The sequence below is a fragment of the Ictalurus furcatus genome, chromosome 17, assembly GCF_023375685.1.
Source record: "Ictalurus furcatus strain D&B chromosome 17, Billie_1.0, whole genome shotgun sequence".
Classification (NCBI taxonomy): Eukaryota; Metazoa; Chordata; class Actinopteri; order Siluriformes; family Ictaluridae; genus Ictalurus; species Ictalurus furcatus.
The window spans coordinates 18,303,369-18,323,510 of record NC_071271.1 but is presented as its reverse complement, the minus strand read 5'-3'; the positions used below and the strand labels follow the sequence as shown (position 1 = coordinate 18,323,510).

Sequence of the window (20,142 nt, the reverse complement as noted above, 5' to 3'; positions counted from 1 at the left end):
CCTTAGTGTAAAATACGCTGTCCTTTTGTGTCCTAGTGTAAAATACGCTATATGGCTAAAAGTTTGTAGATGCTTGACACCATCATGGTTTGCCAAGTCTGGAGTAGAAGAACTCGAGTGTCCTGCACAGAGTCCTGGCCTCAACCCCACTGAACACCTTTGGGATGAACTGGAATGCAGACTGCATCGGTTAAGACTGGACACTCATTATAAAACATAAAATTTCTTCTTTTTAAACCATCCTGTTGTTCATCTGTGTGTTGGGTCATTGTCTTGTTGCATCACCCAACATTCATTAAGGTGGTTGTTAGGATTTGAGAATAGAGAATCTCCAGGTTACAATTCTTAAGAAGAGAGAAAGCGAAAGTACACAAAAAGACAGTGACCTTGCCCCACCACAAACTTCCCACACCAAAGCCTTGGGAGAGTTTGCCAAATGACAGACAGACACAAAGTTCAAATGGCAAGATCACTCATTTATTCAAAGACAGGAAGAGTATATATCATGCTTGACACACAACAGAGACAATGGGTTAACTATTGATAGGCTAGGCGGAAGGGCATATTTGAATATAACAGGAACCATATCAATTTAAGACAGGAACAACACCATATATGGTTTTCAGGAAGTCATAGGATTGCGAGCAAATGTTATTCAGGAAGGTATGTAAATGCACGCAAATGGTATTTGGGGAGACAAAGGAATGCGCAAATGGTAAGTGGCTTCATCTGTCCACACCTGAGTCAACAGAGGAACAAAGAGAAAAAATGTGTCAACACAGGAACCAGGAAACAGAGACAGTGGAATGTTCACAGTAAACTTATCAGTTATGGAGCACTACCCTCACATTCTCCTGTAGAAGTTCTTAATTCAATTTTTAATTCATCATTCCCTCATTGATCATATGCTGTCCAGGTCACGAGGCAGTAAAGCAGCCCTAAACCATGTTTCCTCCACCGTGTCATCTGAACCTTTTGATCACAGCATGGTTCACAGGCAAGGTTCAGATGAGCACCTTCCTTAAGAATCACCTTCCTTAAGACTCCATCCTGACTTTATATAGATTTTAAAACCTAGACTATGAATGTTTAACCAGTGTACAATTTCTTACCAGAAATTTAGGTGGAATGGGTTTGTCTGTTATTATGACTTAGATTAAGATTCAACAAAATGTCATGAGTCATATGGTAATTTTTTCTTGTAACTCTACATGGATGTGTGGTGGACAAGTGTTAATGTGCTCTTAAAAACATTAACGTAAAACTTCAAAGGGTTAAGGACCTTTCCACACAAGACACATGACCTGGGGATGGGCTTCTGGTCAAAGCCATATAGACGGACGGTCAAGTGGCTGTAAACCCTACATTTAAAATCATCATGTGTGTGCAAATTGGTGTGTTATATTTTTTCAGTACAGATAGCTAGGTAGCTACTGTAGTTTTATATAACCTTTATGTAGCTTTTAATATATTAGGCTATTGTTATATGTGGGAGCACAGTATTCTAATGGATACAGAAACTTTCCTCAAAACCTTTGGCAGCAAGGTACTTTCTGTGTTTAAAATATACCTGAGTTTCTGATTGGCTGGGAGAAGGCAGTAATTCTGGGTATTGTAGTATTTGTAATGGCATCAGAAACATCAGAAGCTGATGGTTAAAACAAGAAGAGTGCATATTCCTGAAGAAAATGCAGAGTGATTGTGCAGCTTATATCACCAAAGTTATCAACAATCACTGCTGTTGATAATGTGTTGCTAGGATATTGATAGCTTGTTGCTGTGACATTCCAGATGCTTGCTATGGTGTTGCTAGGTGGTTAATGTGGCATTCCAGATGGTTACTAGGGTACTACACTTTTACTATCTTCTATGTATGTCAGCTGACAAATGCTTAAAGGACACTATCTATCATATATAGAAAATGCTACAGGTAAGGTCAATGTGAACATTTTTCTATGATACTTGCTATTAATACAGAAGTTTACCATGGCCCCAATAGGGCCGTAAACACGAAAGCATGGTACACATCTGGTAGCCTGACTATCTAAGGTTGAAATAATGGAATGTGAACAAAATCAAAACTAGAACAATAGAATATAAAACACTTTATATAACATAAACATACATAAACTACAATATACACAATATATATTAAACACTAAAATATAAACAAATCACTTATGCTGGAGATAAAGTACAGGTTTTCTGTAAGCACAATGGATTAAAACAGATTAATGTCATATGCATGCTCTATGGGATTATACAATAAGTATGCATCAGAAGTACAATTCATACAAGTGTTATGAATATGCTGGCTGGTCTTTTAGTACTATATGTGGAACTTTGTGAGACCTTGTTGCTAAGCAAACCTGTTTTGCAGTGCTAGATTTGAGGAGAGATGCTATGAGTGATGGTAGTTCCAACAGGGTTTAAATATAATTGACTAAAACTGTCCTTTTTATAAACATCAGGAGTTCATTAGCTGACATGACAAATCTAAAACTTACAATGAGAGTAAAGTGCAAGTGCACCTACTGAGGAGGTGTTTGTGTACAAATGTTTTTGCCTATTGTGTTCTGAGCATCATTGTACTTTATATATAAGAAATGATTACCTCTTTTCTCAACTGCTTAAGCTCTACCCTATACAGGTCAACAGCTACGCTGGTGTATCATTGAAGGCACCCTCAATGAGACACCCTCAACTGCTCAAATGTTTAAATGAGAATGACAGTTGCTCTCTATAAGGGCATCTGCCAAATACTATATATGCAAATGTAAATCTTGCTGCTAGTAACATGCAGGTAGTTTCCTGTAAAACCTACTCAGTTGAGCAGGAAACCATGAAAACAGGGTGGGTTTCATTTAAATTTTATCTGTAGCCACCATGTTGCAAGCAAAGCAAGTCAGTCTTCACTGTCTGAGCCCTGTGCAAGTCTTTCATCAAACGCATTACAGTTTTGGAACAATGGTAGAATTTTGCCAGTCACTGTGACTCCCCTGTTGCTAAAGCTACAATCTTCTCAGCATCAGCACTCATATCATCAATGGCAGAGTTGATGGTTTGCAACATGACAGTAAAGGAATGACTCACAGCTCTGGCTTGCCGTGGCATGGCCAGTTCCACCAGTTTCTTAGTGGCTGTGATGGTGTCCTTCTCAGCTGCTGCAAGCCGCTTCTTAACTTCGCTCTTGCTGACCTCCACTGACAGGTTGCATGTCCGTATTGCCTTGAGCTTGGCAGAGTCAATGCCCCGTTGCCGTGCAAGCCTCTCCACAGACTCATTGTCCAGGCAGAGAGAGATCTGGGCCTTCGTTAAGATCCGTACAGCAATACTTGCATCCACCATAGATGCCACCATGGGTACAGGAATAGCAGAAACCCCACCAGAAAGTGAGGCTGCAGCCCACCCCAGAGCCTTGAAGACATCCTTTTTCTGGGATACTATGGTAGTGGAGAAGGTAGGCAAAGCCAGCAGAAGGGCAAAGGCCCTTACTTCTGGAAGGTCACCCTGCATTACCTCTAAGAGCCTTAGGAAGTCCAGTTTTTCCAAAGCAGAGGGATGCACAAGGAAGACTTTTGGCAAAGCCACTCCTTCAGCTTTCAGCACTTCCAGGCTAGCTTGTCTTTTGGCCTCCAGGCTTTTCTCAGTGTCCTTTTCAGATGCCAATAAAGCAAAGTACAAGGCTTCTTTCTGCAGCGAACGTGCCTCTCTCCAGACAGCCACAATGCTTGGACTAGGATTTTGAGTAAAGGTCATGATCACAATGTTATACCGTAGGATTTTATTGCGCTCAATATAGATCTCAGGGTCAAAAGAGTCATCATTGGGGATCATGGGCAAATCCCACAGACGGAAATCTGGATGTTTGGGATTTGGGAATACAGCCAATTCTTCTGGGGCTGCAGTGGATGGGCAGAGAGCTGCCCCTTCATCACCAACACCAAGCCCCCTGAGAGAGTTAATAAATGCTGTTTTCTCTGGACCTCTGTCCCCAGTGACTGCAATATTGATACGACTTATCAACAGGTCTTCAACAGCATCCTTTATGTCTGAAATGTTGTTCTTCTCAATAGACTCTTTCAGGGTCTCCAGGAGGTTAAGACTCTTCAACACATCTGCCATGTCTTCTGTTGTGATCTGTGATGCAATTTTGCAGTACGTTTTGCAATTAATGTCCATAACATTAGTCAGTTATTACTCAGAGTGATAAATTACAATGCTTCCTCCTTATTCTGCATAAATATGTACACACTTAGAAAAAAAGGTTCTTAAAGGTTGTATGTAAAACCAATTAACAGAGGGTTTGCCTTTCAGAGAGGGCATTATTTTGTCCCCGATGCCTGTTCCATCTACAACTGCCACAAGATGGTGCTAAAGAAAGGGTAAAGGAATGAGTGCCATGACAGGCATCAAGAAGCAGCCATTTACATAGATAAGACCCCCTAACTATCCAACATACCTTCAGGAAACCCTTATATAAGAGTTTAATACATATAGTACAAACCATAGTCATATAGTCAGCCAAAAAGTTCTCTCAGGAGACCTTTGGAGACCTCATCAAAACAATAAGTGTTCTCACAGAGGGACAAACTGAAGAACCATTTAGGATGCTAAGTGGAACCTTTTTTTCAAGAATGTGTAGCTGATAAGCAAATTAAATTACCAGCTATATATTAATTGTTCATTGGTCTAACATACTAATGCACTGATGCTGTAGACTTTTAGCTAAAACATAATGCACAATGTATCTACATACATAATGAGTCAGATCTTATTACTTACCTGGAATTTTCCAAAAAGACATCCAAATCATTCTCAGTAGTTTATAATGGAAAGATTTCAGGGTAAACACACATAGATGTTTTCACAGTAGCAGTCCTGACATTTTGTCCTGACTATTTAAAGATACTCTTCGGTGTGTGGAACATTCTAATCCTATTAACTAAGACTTAATCTGCTTACATATCCACAGAAACACAGCAGTATTCAATACCCACATACGTCGAGTAACGTGAGGAGTACATGTTTGGAAATGCAAAATAAAAAACTTTTTTTTTTTTTTTTTTACTAGCTATGTTATGTGTTTGTAGTTAATAGTACAACAGCCTGTACTTAATAGTAATACTTAACAAACAAATGAATAAATAAATTCTATTAGCCCATAAGATTAACAGGATGTAAAACACTAACACACAACATAATAACATGAAAAAAAAAAAACTTTCTATATAATTACCAAAGAGTAAATCATTTACAGAGTAAATTTGCTTACATTTGTTGTAGACTTACTCCATCACTTATATCACATATAGCACAAGCAGTTTCACTCAGTAATCACTTTACCCATATCAGAGCCTCAGTGGATCCACAGCCTATCGCAGGATGTGGATGCTGAACAATTGCAGGGCACCATGCACACACATTCACATCTAAGTGAACTTTATCTTAGCCAATGCACCTACTGAAAAGTTTTTGGGAGGTGGGGGAAAATAAACACCGGGAGGACTTCCTCATGGGCACAGGCTAAGGATCTAACCTGGAACCCTGGACCTATGAGTCGGCTGTGCTACCCACTCGGCCAGCTTGCTGCCTACTCTGGAATACTATATTTGATTAAACATTGGCATGAACATTTTGTCCAGATGATAATCAAACAGTTATCTTGTGGATTGTGGTGGATCCAAAGCCTATGACGGAAACGGTACAGGAAGGACATCCACATAGACTATGAGGGAATATGCACAACATTGACAGTAATCTAGAATAAAGATTGAACCGGGAACTCGAGCTGAGCTGCATCACTGCGCAACCTACTTTGACAGTAATTCTAATCTTTAAAATAATCTTTTAAAAACTTAAAATCTTGAAAATCATAAAACCATCTAAAATATATTCTAAACTCTAGTGTCTGTCAGTGGCATTGCTTAAACTAGAAAATGTGAAAATTATTTTATATATTTAATTTTTTAGGCAAATAAATGCTACACATTTTCACCCTTATCTTTCACCACTAGCCTTTTCTGAAGGACAGCAATTAAATGGTCTATTGGCTATAGTCACGTGACCTATGTTAATGGTGTAAACTCTTCCAGGTTTAAAATGTAGAATCTATTCCTCATGTAAACTCCTTCATGTACCGTCAAGGTAACAGCCATTTCTGCTATGTATTAGGTGCATCTAACTTCACGCACATCGTGCCTGCAAGTGCTTTATTCCATACATAAAGACAGTTCAGTTTATGAGTTTAATTGTTGCTTAATTTCATTCAATTCAGATGATCACAATCAGTGAATCCTGCATGAACAAGAACAGTACATATTTACAGTATAAAACAGTGAAAGGTTTTAAAACTGTTTCTAGACCTGCAATAATAATATCATTTTAAAAGAAACTTTGTGTACTTGAGTTTTTTTTGGGGTCCCTCCCCCCATTTTTTTTTCATGATTTGCAATACTGCCATGCATTGGAGCCTGCTAGTTTCTCAAAAATTAGCTTTGTGCTTTACAGAAGCAGTTGCTCAACTATGCTACTTATAAGGTAATCAACAAGACATATGTGCATAGCTTCAAAATAGGGGAAGTGAGTTGTTGAGTGTTCAGGAAAAGCAGAATAGAAACAAACAAAAAAACAGTCTGTTTTGCATGTTAGCAATGCAAATATTCATGCTGCATTTAAGGCAAATGTAACTTGACTCGATAATAGCAAAATATTCACACAATCAGTCACTGATATTTAAAATACCAGAGCCATTCTTTACTGTCCTTCTTCACTGTGAACCATGTGTACTGGTTTAAACCTGCACTTCCTGTAACTCCACTTGCTTCTGGCTCTCTGTCACAACATCTAGACCCTGATTCACTCCATCTTGATTTACTTCATGCTTTTTCACATCATCCTGCTTCTCTCCACCTTGCTTCTCTCCATCCTGCAATGTCTCAACTTCCTCTCCTTCACTCATCTTTTTTAGCTGAATCTCTGCATAATCGCTCTCCACTTTCTGTGGCTTTAAGCCTCCATTGTCTTTCTTCTGTAAAAGTGAGTAGTTGATAGAGGCATAGTCAACTTCATTTACTTCTCCAGCTCCTTCTGTCTGTTCAGTTCCTGAGATCTTCATCTCCTCTTTAGTTCCACTATTAATTTCAGATGTGTTTGTGGAGACCTCAACAGGAGACTGTACTTGAAGTGGGGCTTGCTCATCTGCCTGGTCTTCATCAGACTGCATCATCAACTAGGGAAAAAAATATTAACCTTGAACTTTTCAGCAAAGGCCATTCCTTTTAAAGCGACTCAAATGACTGGATGATGGATTTTGTCTTTCCTCACATGCACTACATTTAATAAGTAAAGGCAAGGGTTTTCGGCTGTTATAAGTATGTGATATAAATAATGAAGTTAATTTTGAGAAACATCATTGCTCTCCATTGACAGCTAGTTTACGATATTGGCAAAAACAATTCTAAAACCTATCAATAACATTATTATGCATACATTATGCATACATTCAGGAACACACTAATTGAAAGGCATGTAGGTGGCACCATATGTTTCAAGTACATAAGTGAGTCAAGCTTGTGTCTTTTTTAGTAAACAGAAAAGCTGCAATTGTCATAAGCCAGCTCTTTCATTCAACTCACACAACTTACGGCTTTGCCGCTTGTTCCTTTGTCCAATTTTTAGCTTACTTTTTTTTACTTCTAATTTCTTCTTGAAAGGGATTTGGAAAAATCAGTGATCAAGAAAGTAATCCACTTTTCTTGTGTTATATGATACCCACAATTGTATTTCATGTGTACCTTCTCAATAAGTACAGATAATATGCCATAGACATGGCAGAGAACAGGGCTTAAATAAATTAACCCCTATGCACACCAACTGTAGGGACGTTTCAAGATGTGAAATCACCTGATATGACTGTCACCAAGGGGCTGCATGAATCTAGGGTCTGGATTAGAAATAACTCAGCCCCAGTCTCTACTTCATACCATTCTGTGTATCTTTACTTGATCTTTGTGCCACTATAAGTTATTGGTTAAAATTTAATGGCTATTTGATGAATATTGATGCACAAATTGTGCCTTGTTTTCATTTTTTTCCTTTGAAATAGAAGGAGGGTTTTGCTCTACTAGCCATGTTTGCTCTGTCATTTTAGAGGCTTGCACAAGATGAAATAATAAATGAGAAAATCTTACTTGGTCATTTCCACTTCTAACACCCTCTAAGGTAATACCTTCTTTGTCTGTGTTTGCATCTGTTTTTCTGCATCTGCCAAGAACAGGAAGAAATATTGTGAACAAACATACAGCCTTCGGTATATTTGTGTGCCACATATGTATGAGAATTCCCTTGTTAATCTGAAATAGCTGTCAATATTAACTATAGAATTGTTTATTAGCTATCCTAGAATTTCTTTTTGCATGTCAACACAAAATGGGCCGCATGCACAGACACATATACAGTGTACGTACAATCAACTTTGTACATATTAGCATTATTATCACCAGCAGTGGCAACAGGTAGTAATACACAGACTAGACTCCAAAATTAGGCAAGTATATTGCATTAGTATATGGAAAAAAAATACATAGCTTGAATTGAAAAAGTAATGGAACTGCTTCCCCAATCATAACATTTGACAACATGTGATCTGATCAGAAAATCTGAATCTAGAATTCTAAATTAAATCATACTGTACCTGTCGCAGATGACCACAAAGCACAACACAGTAGAGAAAATAATTGTTGAACAAATCACTCCCAATATAAATACGAGAATCATCACAAGGTTCAACTTGAAGGAGCCTTCAACTGAAGAAAACAAAGTGATATAAATATACAAATATGTGAATTACAAACTACAAACAACAAACGTTAGTGAACACTGGTCACAATAACAACAAATCTTTATATATATAATATTTGTTATTTGTTATAATAAAGCTGAGACCCATTTATGATTTGAGTGTAGCATTTCTTGAAACAGCTCAACACATATTTTTATCTTCCTTTTCATCCAGGATGTTGAAAATGAGACAACAACTGCTATCTTTGGATTGTATCCTGATCACAGATTTCTATGAATTCACAAGCTAAATTGAATGGAAAAAATTTAATTACACAGAGTTAAACATTAGTGTAGGTGCAATAGCTTCATTTTATTCATGCAGTATGTAATAAAAAAATTGCTTTCAGTCATTTTAACTCATATGATGTTTGTGTGCCTTTAGTATCTGCTCCTTAGTTCATTCCCCTTTTTTCTAAATTTTCTTATTTCTTCTTTTTCTAGTTGTTTTTTACATGTGCAATGAGGAACCTGTGTCATTCTCATTTTGATGTTAGTGTTTTTATCAGTTTAGTGCTGAACACTTGTTGCACTTTACCATATTAAACTTTCTGAGTAATGCTAAATCAAACCCAATCATCTTGAAAATATTTGTACTTAATAAAAATGTTAGTAGTAGTACATTTGTAAACCATAAAAAAAACATTGAGAATAGGTAGTGAAAGTGGAGACTCGTCTTGGTAACAAATAGCATCGTGCCTCAGACTAAAAGGCTTCAGTACTCAGGAAAAACTATGACAGGTGTCAGGTCTCATACAGGCATCAGGCAAAATGGCCTCAGACGTAAAGGCATTGGGCAAAATGGCCTCAGATGTAAAGGCATCAGGAAAAATGGCCTCAGACATAAAGGCATTGAGGAAAATGGCCTCAGACATAAAGCCATCAGACAAAACGGCCTCAGGCATAAAGGCATAGGGCAAAATGGCCTCAGACATAAAGACATCGGGCAAAATGTCCTCAGACATAAAGGCATCGGGCAAAATGTCCTCAGACATAAAGGCATCGGGCAAAATGGCCTCAGACATAAAGGCATCGGGCAAAATGGCCTCAGACATAAAGGCATCGGGCAAAATGGCCTCAGACATAAAGGCATCGGGCAAAATGGCCTCAGACATAGAGGCATCGGGCAAACTGTCCTCAGACATAGAGGCATCGGGCAAAATGGCCTCAGACATAGAGGCATCGGGCAAAATGGCCTCAGACATAGAGGCATCGGGCAAAATGTCCTCAGACATAAAGGCATCGGGCAAAATGTCCTCAGACATAAAGGCATCGGGCAAAATGTCCTCAGACATAAAGGCATCAAGAAAAATTGCCTCAGACATAAAGTCATCAGGAAAAATGGCCTCAGACATAAAGGCATCAGGAAAAATGTCCTCAGACATAAAGGCATTGGGTAAAACGGCCACAGCAGTGTGAAATTGCGCAAAACGGTTTCAGACTGAACGGATTCAGGTGGAATGTTCCCATTGCAGACAGACAGGTAGAGATGGAAGGTAAGCCATACCTAATATACTTTATTTGGACTTTTTTCTTTACACAGATTAAGTTGCATGCATAAGAGAATATGTCCCACTGCAATTTAGTATTATTCATTTTTTATTTGCATGTTTAACTCACCAACATTCAAGCTAGCTAATGGCAATAATTTGTTTAGCTCACTTGTTTATCTTTTCTAAAAGTCAAGCCGCAATTTAACCCACAAGGGTTCCAGTTTGCAACACTAACCACTTAAAGGAACGACAACAACATATCCTACATTTAAGCCATGTTATCTGGAAAACTAACTAAATATTCAATACTGATGAAGACATGATAGCTGTGTGCCTACTCATGAATCCATCACACCCTTTTGCTTACATGCAACCAAACAACATACTATTTTATACAAATATGTTTGGATGCTCAATGCTAAATCTGAAATGAAGGACTTTACATTAATACGTATAGTACTGTTATGTGGAATATATTTGCAAAAATTTGCAATGTCCAGGAATAAATCACAATACACATTAAAGTAAAAAGGGAGAACATCAGACTCTACATATACATGTAGAACTTAATTTCAAGGATTCTTATATAAGTCCTGTTTGACCCATATTAACCAATATAAACAAACTCCATTTTTCTCTTTGCTAAAATTAGAGAATTCATTCTAACAAAAGGTACATGAGTCTGAAATGGCACTTTCAGAAAAAAATGGTACTAAACATTTAGCTTTGCTTGTCACCATTACCATGTATCATTCACGTTTAAAATGATTTAAGTTACAACTGTGATCCCTTTATAAATAGCGTACACTACATTCACTTTCCCAGATGTTAAAGTTACAAAAGATGTCTCCTTGAAGGTACCACCTCAGTGACAGCACTGATAAGCACCATTAGTGCCTGTTTTCTCTAAAAGTAAGGAATAAACATCATACAATTAGTTTATCTAGAAATTGCATCCATGAATAAATGATAATGGTTGCATCGTGCATTAAGAATTTACACCCTTCACTCTTTACAGTTCAGAATCAACACAGAAAATTTCCCCAGTCACTGAAAATGTTACTTATATTTCCTGAGACTATTTTTACTTGTACTAAGTTCCTAAAAGCCATTTCTCAGTATGTGTTTGAATAAACTAAGCATCTTTGTGTGTGTGTGTGTGTGTGTGTGTGTCTGTGTGTGTGTTGTAGGATAACTGTAGTTTCAGCCTTAGAAGTTCCACCCACAGGATACAGAGTGCCTGCTATCTTTTGTATATCTTTCTGGCCACAGTCTTCAGTATGTTAAAGGTTATGATCCGAGTGTTTCTCTGCACTTCTGTGTACTGGTTTCCAGATGTAAAATAAAAAAATTTAACACAGTGACACACTCAGTGCGTTTACATGGACAACAATAATCCACTCTTAACCTGATTAAGACCATACTTTGATTAAGAAACTACCATATAAAAAGCAATTTTTAATTACCTTAATCTAATTAAGGTCATACTCGAAGTAAGCACTAATCGAATTAAGACATTTGGAGTACTCCTGTTTTAGTCGCTTTATGGATGTGTATTACAGACATGTAAACACCTTAATCACATTATGAACGTCGTGTGAGAGTTTTCACCGCATTTTGCGACAGGACACGATCACACACGGCAGTGCATTTTATAGCGAAGAAGAAAGTTCGGCTGCGTCCCAAACCGCATACTTGCTTACTATAGGCCTGTAGTGGGGAAAAATACATGTATCTCGGCTACTATATAGACGGTAGGTACGCGGTTTGGGACGCAGCCCTTGGCTTCAAGCAGTTGTCTATTTGCACGTACAGCATGACGAATAATTAACTGCACTTAAAGCGTTCGTAAAAAAATTAAATAAAAACACCCAAAACTGTATACGGCACCATAACGAAGATGAACTGTATGTTGATACGTGAAATTCTGGAGGGACGTCGGACGGCGTGGCGCGGTGACGTAATGACGTGTGCCATTAATCTAATTATGTTCTAAAACATGTAAAACGGGTACATGAAAGGAGTATTCTAAAAGCGACTCATGTAAACACCTTAATCACATTATTATCTTACTCAGAGTAAGGTCAATAATTAGATTACTGCTGTCCATGTAAACATAGTCACTAAACTTTTCAGAGTAGTATATAATCCTTGGATTGATATAAGTTAACCGAATCCTGCCTTTAAAATATTTTTTTAAACGTTTGTTTCTAATGAGTTAATGAACTAATGTTGCATATTTGGTTACAGTTTGACACGAAAGACTATGGTTGATCATTGTCTACGTCAGTTAAATTGCCTCTATGTTTGAAAACAGACAGTACATGGGCATGTTTAATGAACAAATATAGCAAAATCTCTAGCAAAGCTTGAGATCTGGCTTGTATTACTATACCTTTTTGTTCCAGTTGTTTATTTGTCTCGTTGCAATTGTTCAACATTTTCCCATCCCTGTCAGCTTTATTTTCAGATTTTGATAGGATAGTAGAAGTATCTAAGGAGGTTAAAGTCACATGGAGATAGCAAAGAAAACACTTTAGAGTACCAGAAACAGAAAGTCATATAATCATATACATTTTTAAGATTAAATGGTAACACTTTACTATAAGGTCCACAATATCTTATCCCTTCCACACTGTGTTATAAAAATGAATGAATACACTAATCCTTAACTGATCAGGAAATAATGAAGCCTATACATTAATAGCCAATTGTGTCATATATGAATAGATATTAATAATGGTAACTGTAAATATTGTCGCGACGGACCGACAGCCGGCGCGCAGGAGAAGAAAGGCGCTCCTTCCCCAACTGCCGCACCGGCACGAAGCGGACAGCCTCGTGCCAAACACACCAGCAGCCGGAAGGACCGGCACGGCGGGGCGGGACCGCTGACACTACGCCGGCCGGCTATTGGGGAGTCAGGCGGGAAAAGTCCACCAATCAGACGACAGAGGAGGAGGATAAAAGGGCGCGCTTCCGGCCATACGGGCGGAGAAAGACTGACGGTGAAGGAATAGAATCCGTGCGTGCTCTTCAGCAGCCTACAGACGCGCCAGCGAGGAGCACAACGGTAATATTGACTCACGCTGACCACTAATATCTATCTCTCTCTCTCTCTCTCTCTCTCTCTCTCTCTCCCTCCTCTTCTCCCCGAAGGTGTGAGCGCGGACGAGGCAACCGGGCGGTGAAAACGCATGCACCGGTGGATGACGGCACGGGAGGCCCTCGCCTCGGGAACCCCGACACGCCCTCAAGAAGGTCACGCGACAGCCACACCCCCCATGCACTCACACACACACTCGCACTAAGCTAAAATAAAACACCCTTAATAACTGCAACCTGTCTCTTGTGGGTCTGTGCTCTGCCCTTCCCCCGAGCTAACTCCCTACACTGGTGGAGGATGCAGGCATAGGAGCACAGACTCGCCTGCAACGAGCACAAACAAAAAAAAAAAAGAGAGGAAAAAAGGTGAAGACAACCATGGATCCCACACTGAAGCACCTGCTGGAGGCCAGCCTCCAGCAGCAAGCAGTGACCCAGCAGCTCGCTGAGAGCCTTCAGCTCACCACCCAGGCGCTGATTGACCTGAGGACGGAGACCCCCGCAGCCGCCGTGCCCCTCCCCAACCCGGGCCGTGAGATCCGCCACCTGCTTCCCCCCCTCTGCCCCGAAGAAGATCTTGAGGCGTACTTTGAGACCTTCGAGGGTATTGCCTGCCGGGAAGGATGGGATCGCGACGACTGGCCTCGCGCCCTCGGCCCCCTGCTCACCGGAGAGGCGCGGACGGCCTACTACGCCCTCGAGCCAGAGGAGGCTGCCGACTACGCCACCATGAAGGTGGGGGTCCTGGCATGGTGTGGGCGAACCCCATACCAGGCAGTGGGAGCACAAGCCCCGACCATGCCCCAGGAGCTCCTGATGGCCCTCGAACGAACCATGGCCACCCTGGAGCTCGGCCAAGCTGAGCAGCCGCCCCTCGGCCGACCCCGCGGTGCCCCTGGCCCCCGGCCTGACCGCCAGTCCCGTCCCCGTGCCTGGAGGGCTCGCCAGAGGTCGCCCATTCCTGGAACCCCCCGGACGAGCCCATGCCGACGGAGCCAGAGAGGTAGCCCACCCGGCCGCTTTCGAAGCCATGGCTGGCGGCCTGCGCCCTCCACCTACAGCAGCCACGGCGACGCACGAAGAGGAGCTGGGCCCGGCAGGCCTACCTGGCCCAGGACGGCGGAGAGACCTCCACGGAAGGTAAGACCCCCCCCCCCCAACCCACTAACCCTCTGTGGTCTGTCTTTTCCCATGTGAACCGGGAGGGGAAGTTCGGACGGGAGCAGAAGGAGGACGACCGTCTGAAGCACTGCTGGGCCCAGGTGCAACTGATCGAGGGGGGTCGACCAGAGCCCCGACCTGAGACTCCCCGCTTCGTACTTCCTCGTCCGGAACGGGCTCCTCTACCAACGGACCTGCCGCCGCGGGGAGCAGGTGGACCTACTGGTGGTCCCCAAACCCAGGACACCCACCGTCATGCATCTGGCCCATACACATCCACTCGGCGGCCACCTGGGGCCACGAAACAACCTGGAGAAGCTGAGGGATCACTTTGTGTGGCCCGGGATGGACGCGGATGTCCGGGCCTTCTGCCAGCAATGCCCGCAGTGCCAGCACATGGCCCTACGGCCGCCCCCCACGGCTCCCCTTATCCCTCTACCCATCATCAGCATCCCCTTCGAGCGTGTGGGCATGGACCTCGTGGGCCCCCTACCCAAGTCTGCCCGGGGCCACGAGTACATCCTGGTCATTGTGGACCACACCACTCGGTACCCCGAGGCGGTGCCACTGCGCAAGGCCACCTCCCAGAACATCGCCAGGGAGCTGGTACTCCTGTTCAGTCGGGTGGGGATTCCAAAGGACGTGTTGACTGACCAAGGTACGCCTTTTGTATCTAAATTAATGGCCGACTTGTGTCGATTGTTGCAGGTGAAGCACCTCAAGACGTCGGTCTACCACCCCCAAACCGACGGGCTAGTCGAGAGGTTTAACCAGACTCTCAAACGGATGCTGCGCCGGGTGGTGGACGAGGAGGGGAGGAACTGGGACCTCCTCCTCCCCTACATGCTTTTCGCCGTCCGAGAGTGCCCCCAGGCGTCCACGGGCTTCACCCCCTTTGAGCTCCTGTTTGGCCGGGGCTGCGGGGACTGTTGGACGTGGCACGCGAAGCTTGGGAGGAGCAACCGTCCCCCTTCCGCTCGGTCGTCGAATACGTGCAGGAGATGCAAGCGAGGATCGACCGGGTAGCTCCCATAGTCCGGGAGCACGTGCACGCTGCGCAGGAGGAGCAAAGAAAAGTGTACAACCGCCCAGCACAGCCCCGAGAATTCCAGCCGGGGGACCGGGTCCTCCTGTTAGTGCCCAGCAGTGCCTGTAAGTTCCTGGCCCGGTGGCAAGGCCCATATACAGTCCTCGAGCGCCGGGGCCCGGTCAACTACCGCCTGCAACAGCCCGGTAAGCGTGCAGAGGAGAAGCTCTACCACGTGAACCTCCTGAAGAAGTGGATAGAACCGGCCCCAGTAGTGTCGGCGTACGCAACCCGGGACTCGGACCATGGCAAGCGTACCTTGGTCAGGTTAGGGGAGGACCTCTCCCCCGCCCAGAGACAGGAGCTCACTGAGCTGATCGACCAGTTCTCGGATGTGTTCTCGGCCTCCCCGGGGATGACCCAGCTGGTCCAGCACGAGATCAAAACTTCCCCCGGCGTAGTGGTGAGACAACGGCCCTACCGTGTCCCAGAGGCCCGACGCAAAGCCATTGAGGAGGAAATCAGTCGGATGCTACGGGACCACGTCATAGAGGAGTCCAGCAGCCCCTGGTCCAGCCCCATCGTCGTCGTGCCAAAGCCGGACGGGAGCATGCGGCTGTGCAACGACTTCCGGAGACTGAACCAGGTGTCCGAGTTCGACAGCTACCCCCTCCCCAGAGTGGACGACCTCGTCGAAAGGCTGGGGAGGGCCCGGTTCATTTCCACCTTGGACCTGACCAAGGGCTACTGGCAAGTTGCGCTGGCGCCGGAGGCCAGACCCAAGACGGCCTTCAGCATGGCCACCGGCCACTGGCAGTACTGGGTTCTCCCCTTTGGGCTACACGGGGCACCCGCCACGTTCCAGCGGTTGATGGACATCCTCCTGCGGCCCCACCGCACGTTTGCCGCTGCCTACCTGGACGACGTAGTCATCCACTCCTCCACATGGGCCGACCACCTGTTCCATCTTAGGGAGGAACATGCCACCTAGGGCTGACTGAGGCCCAGTACCTGGGGTAACACATCGGCCGGGAAATGCTGAAACCACAGGCGAAGAAAATCGAGGCCGTAAAGGACTACCCTCGTCCCACTTCAAAGAAACAGGTACAGGCCTTCTTGGGGTTGGCGGGGTACTACCGGAGGTTTGTGCCTAACTTCTCTGCTGTAGCTTCCCCCCTCTCAGATCTCACCAAGAAGGGCCAGCCAGACCGGGTCAGGTGGTCAGCCGACGCAGAGAGGGCCTTCCAGGCCCTGAAAGGGGCCCTCACCAGCGCGCCGGTACTGCGTAATCCTTCCGGATATTGTTCTTCGACGGGGAAGAACATCCAGTCCTCTACATCAGCCGGAAGTTATCCCCTGCAGAGAAGAAATACGCAGCCGTCGAGCGAGAGGCCCTGGTGATAAAGTGAAGACCGATGGTGAAGGAACAGAATCCGTGCGTGCTGTTCAGCAGCCTACAGACGCGCCAGCGCGGAGCACAACGGTAATATTGACTCACGCCGACCACTAATATATATAAAAATAAAATAAAAATATAATCTCTCTCTCTCCTCTTCTCCCCGAAGGTGTGAGCGCGGACGAGGCCACCGGGCGGTGAAAACGCACGCACCGGTGGATGATGGCACGGGAGACCCACGCTCTCAAGAAGGTCACGCGACAGCCACACCCCCCACGCACTCACACACACTCGCACTAAGCTAAAATAAAACATCCTTAATAACTGCAACCTGTCTCTTGTGGGTCTGTGCTCTGCCCTTCCCCCAAGCTAACTCCCTACAATATATAACAAAGTCTTACCGGTTTTATTAAGTACTCATTTGCATTCAGAAAGAAACGTGAAACTCACTTGTTAAATTCGAGATACTGGGTGTGTTAACAGTCACATGCATCTCAGTGGTGGAAGTGAAGGTCGGATTTGAGGTCATGTTACCATCTGAAGTGGGCATACATCCTGTAATAATTAGTTAGTTTAATGAGGTTTCCTCCTTTTATAAGAAAGTAACTGATAATGGGGTGAAGTGGGGTTCGGTATTTTCCAATAACAGCAAGTTCCAAAATGTTTTATTTCTCTTATATGACAGCAATTTGCTTATAATTTTTTTTAAAAAATTATTAATTAAACAGAACATCTACAGTCCCCTCTGAAAGTACTGGAACGGCAAGGTCAAGTCTATTGTTTTTGCTATACACTGACGACATTTGAGGTTTGAGATCCAAAGAAGAATAACTGACAATAGATCAGAATTTCAGCTTTTTTTTCCTGATATTTATATCTAGATGTGTTAAACAGCTTAGAACATGTCACCTTTTGTTGGAACCCAGCCATTTTTCAAGTGAGCAAAAATAGTAAACAAGTGATTGACGTGTTTCTTGTTGCCCAGGGGTGCCCTGTTAGATTAATTGTTTAAACAATTAATAGCTCTGAAGAAATATAGAGTTCATACCACAGGTTGCAAGCAAGGGATATGCAACCAAATATTAAGTGGTATTTACTTTGACAATCTGTTCCAATACTTAAAAACTACCTAAAAAGTAGGTGATCTACTACCAAAAGGTGCCATGTTCTAAGCTGTTTAACACATTGTGATGTAAATATCAGGAAATGGAAGCCGAAATTCTGATCTATCATCTCAAATTCATCTTTTGTTCTCAAACCCAAATGTCAAGCAAATATGTAGCAGAAACAAGACATCGCCTTGCTGTTCCAATACTTTCAGAGGGGACCGTATATGTCTGTCTGTTCAGTTTGTAAACAGATACTATGGACTGACTAGTGCTTTCTAGCCTGATACTGAACAATATACTGTACCTACAGTATAAATATATTGCAAATTAACCCAAATGCACTTTCTAACAAATACTGCTGATCGTAGTCTTGTTCTCATTAATCAGGACATTTTTTATTGTTGTAGATTTTACTTATTCTGTATACATATTAGCAGTATGAGGGGACGTTAAATAAATTATTTTTTTAAACAAAAAGAAAAGTTTTTATTAAATAATGATCTAGCATTATTTGACAAATTTAACAGAAAAGTGATACCTTGATTTGAGAAATTACCTGGAAAAATGCTAGTCACGTTTTCAGTGGCTGCGGCATTATCACAATCTGCCCCTTGAAAGAAAAAAAATAATAGAAGTGTATTACTGTATGAAAGAAGTTTGCTTCTATACAGCTGTAGCTGTACAGTAGTATACATGCTATCTATGGTAGGGAGCAGCACCTACCGTTGGCCTTTAGTGTGAATGTGAAGATCAAAACAAAGATTATTAATATATTCATCTCTCAGCATTCACTCGGACCCAAAGCCAGATCTGCACATAATTAAAAACATGCTTACATACACCTGTCTCTCTAGCTTATAATTCAGTAGGAAACAAGAAGTCATTTTAGTAGTGTATTAACAAATGATTATGTATCCTCTAGAGAAGATTTTAATATTTATTGATGGACTGTAAGCAATGCACCATCGAAAAATTACTTTGGTAACCCCAAAGGAGATCCATGTGCTCCTTCTTGATATGGGTAAATTTGATACTATTTGCTTTGGTGCTTGTAAAGCAGTAGAAAGTAACAACTAAAAAGCCACAGTATGCTTCTTATTACTATCTACTATCATCATTATTATCATTTCATATTTAAAAGCCAAAAAACTCACCTCTTTGTTTTCTGTCACGTCCTCCTTTCTCCTTTATTTTGAGTGTTGACAGAGTTTATATGTTGCGTGCTATTCTAACTGCTTTCACATCCTTCCACACACTTTTAAAAGCACTTCCACCTTTTACATGCCTCTAAACATTTCTCTGCACAAGTTTTCTAACCACAAGTATAATCACTCATGCATGACTTACTACTGCCCTGGTCTCACACTCTCTCTCACACACACACCACAGGGTTTTTTTTTATACTAGTGTGTCTAAAGTCTAATATCATCTAGACACTTTCCCATAACATTTAAATATATATATATATATATATTTTTTTATCATAGAAAAGCAAGTAAATCTTTCACTTAATAACCTTTGTGTACACAGAAATTCAGCTCACATAACCTCAAAAAACTATTTCTTATGGTGAACTTACAGTATAATTTGTTTAGGGCACTCTAAAACTCTGTCTCTTTGAAACACAAAAAAGTTCATGGTAGGTCATTGCACAGGAATCTCAATCCTAGCTATGTCTCTCATATTGTACAGTAGTTATGAGCTACGGAAGTCAAAAGCTTCCACCTACTTCCTCCATGACACATGAATCCACAACGTGTTATGCAGAAAAACTATAACATCATTAGAGATGCCATCCTCCAAAGAGCAGGGCCACATATACTCTCTCAGGCTCCTGGACCTCCATGATTCTGGTATCAGAATAGAAATACAAGGTCTTACAGGGATAGTATGAAAACATGACAGTACAATGGGAATTTATTCTTAACAAAGAAAAAGGGAACAAAAAATCTGCTGGTAATCTCTGACCACATTACATAGTCAACTTTGCTGCCTCAAGGTGAATGATGT

At 42.4% G+C, this 20,142-nt stretch overlaps 2 protein-coding genes across 4 annotated transcripts; both read right to left on the bottom strand.

Moving 5' to 3' along the window:
• Positions 1–1,661: 1,661 nt before the first annotated feature.
• On the bottom strand, positions 1,662–6,081 carry irgq2 (immunity-related GTPase family, q2). The gene is made up of 2 exons (XM_053647378.1): positions 4,786–6,081; positions 1,662–4,140 (listed from the first exon to the last, which is right to left on the bottom strand). Exon 2 carries the CDS (start codon positions 4,123–4,125, stop codon positions 2,986–2,988), a length of 1,140 nt encoding a protein of 379 aa, XP_053503353.1. The 5' UTR covers positions 4,126–4,140; positions 4,786–6,081; the 3' UTR covers positions 1,662–2,985.
• Positions 6,082–6,222: 141 nt separating this feature from the next.
• Positions 6,223–19,511, bottom strand: LOC128621537 (uncharacterized). Of its 3 annotated transcripts, XM_053647379.1 has the most exons (8): positions 19,287–19,511; positions 18,856–18,942; positions 18,689–18,742; positions 17,474–17,578; positions 12,730–12,828; positions 8,696–8,807; positions 8,193–8,265; positions 6,223–7,231 (listed from the first exon to the last, which is right to left on the bottom strand). In XM_053647379.1, the coding sequence occupies exons 2-8, from the start codon at positions 18,908–18,910 to the stop codon at positions 6,794–6,796; spliced, it is 936 nt and encodes a 311-aa protein (XP_053503354.1). In that variant the 5' UTR covers positions 18,911–18,942; positions 19,287–19,511; the 3' UTR covers positions 6,223–6,793. The 3 variants fall into 3 exon arrangements, with proteins under 3 accessions (XP_053503354.1, XP_053503355.1, XP_053503357.1); XM_053647380.1 differs by lacking the exon at positions 17,474–17,578; XM_053647382.1 differs by lacking the exon at positions 8,696–8,807 and having other exon boundaries at positions 6,224–7,231; positions 8,231–8,265.
• Between the last annotated feature and the right edge of the window lie 631 nt (positions 19,512–20,142).

Coding starts and splice junctions, on each gene's coding strand:
- LOC128621537 (XM_053647379.1), bottom strand. CDS start 18,910: ATGAATATATTAATAATCTTTGTTTTGATCTTCACATTCACACTAAAG. Junction 17,579..18,688: donor CGTGACTAGCATTTTTCCAG/GTAATTTCTCAA, acceptor TAATTATTACAG/GATGTATGCCCACTTCAGAT. Junction 7,232..8,192: donor TTAGAAGTGGAAATGACCAA/GTAAGATTTTCT, acceptor TTTTTTCCCTAG/TTGATGATGCAGTCTGATGA.
- irgq2 (XM_053647378.1), bottom strand. CDS start 4,125: ATGGCAGATGTGTTGAAGAGTCTTAACCTCCTGGAGACCCTGAAAGAG.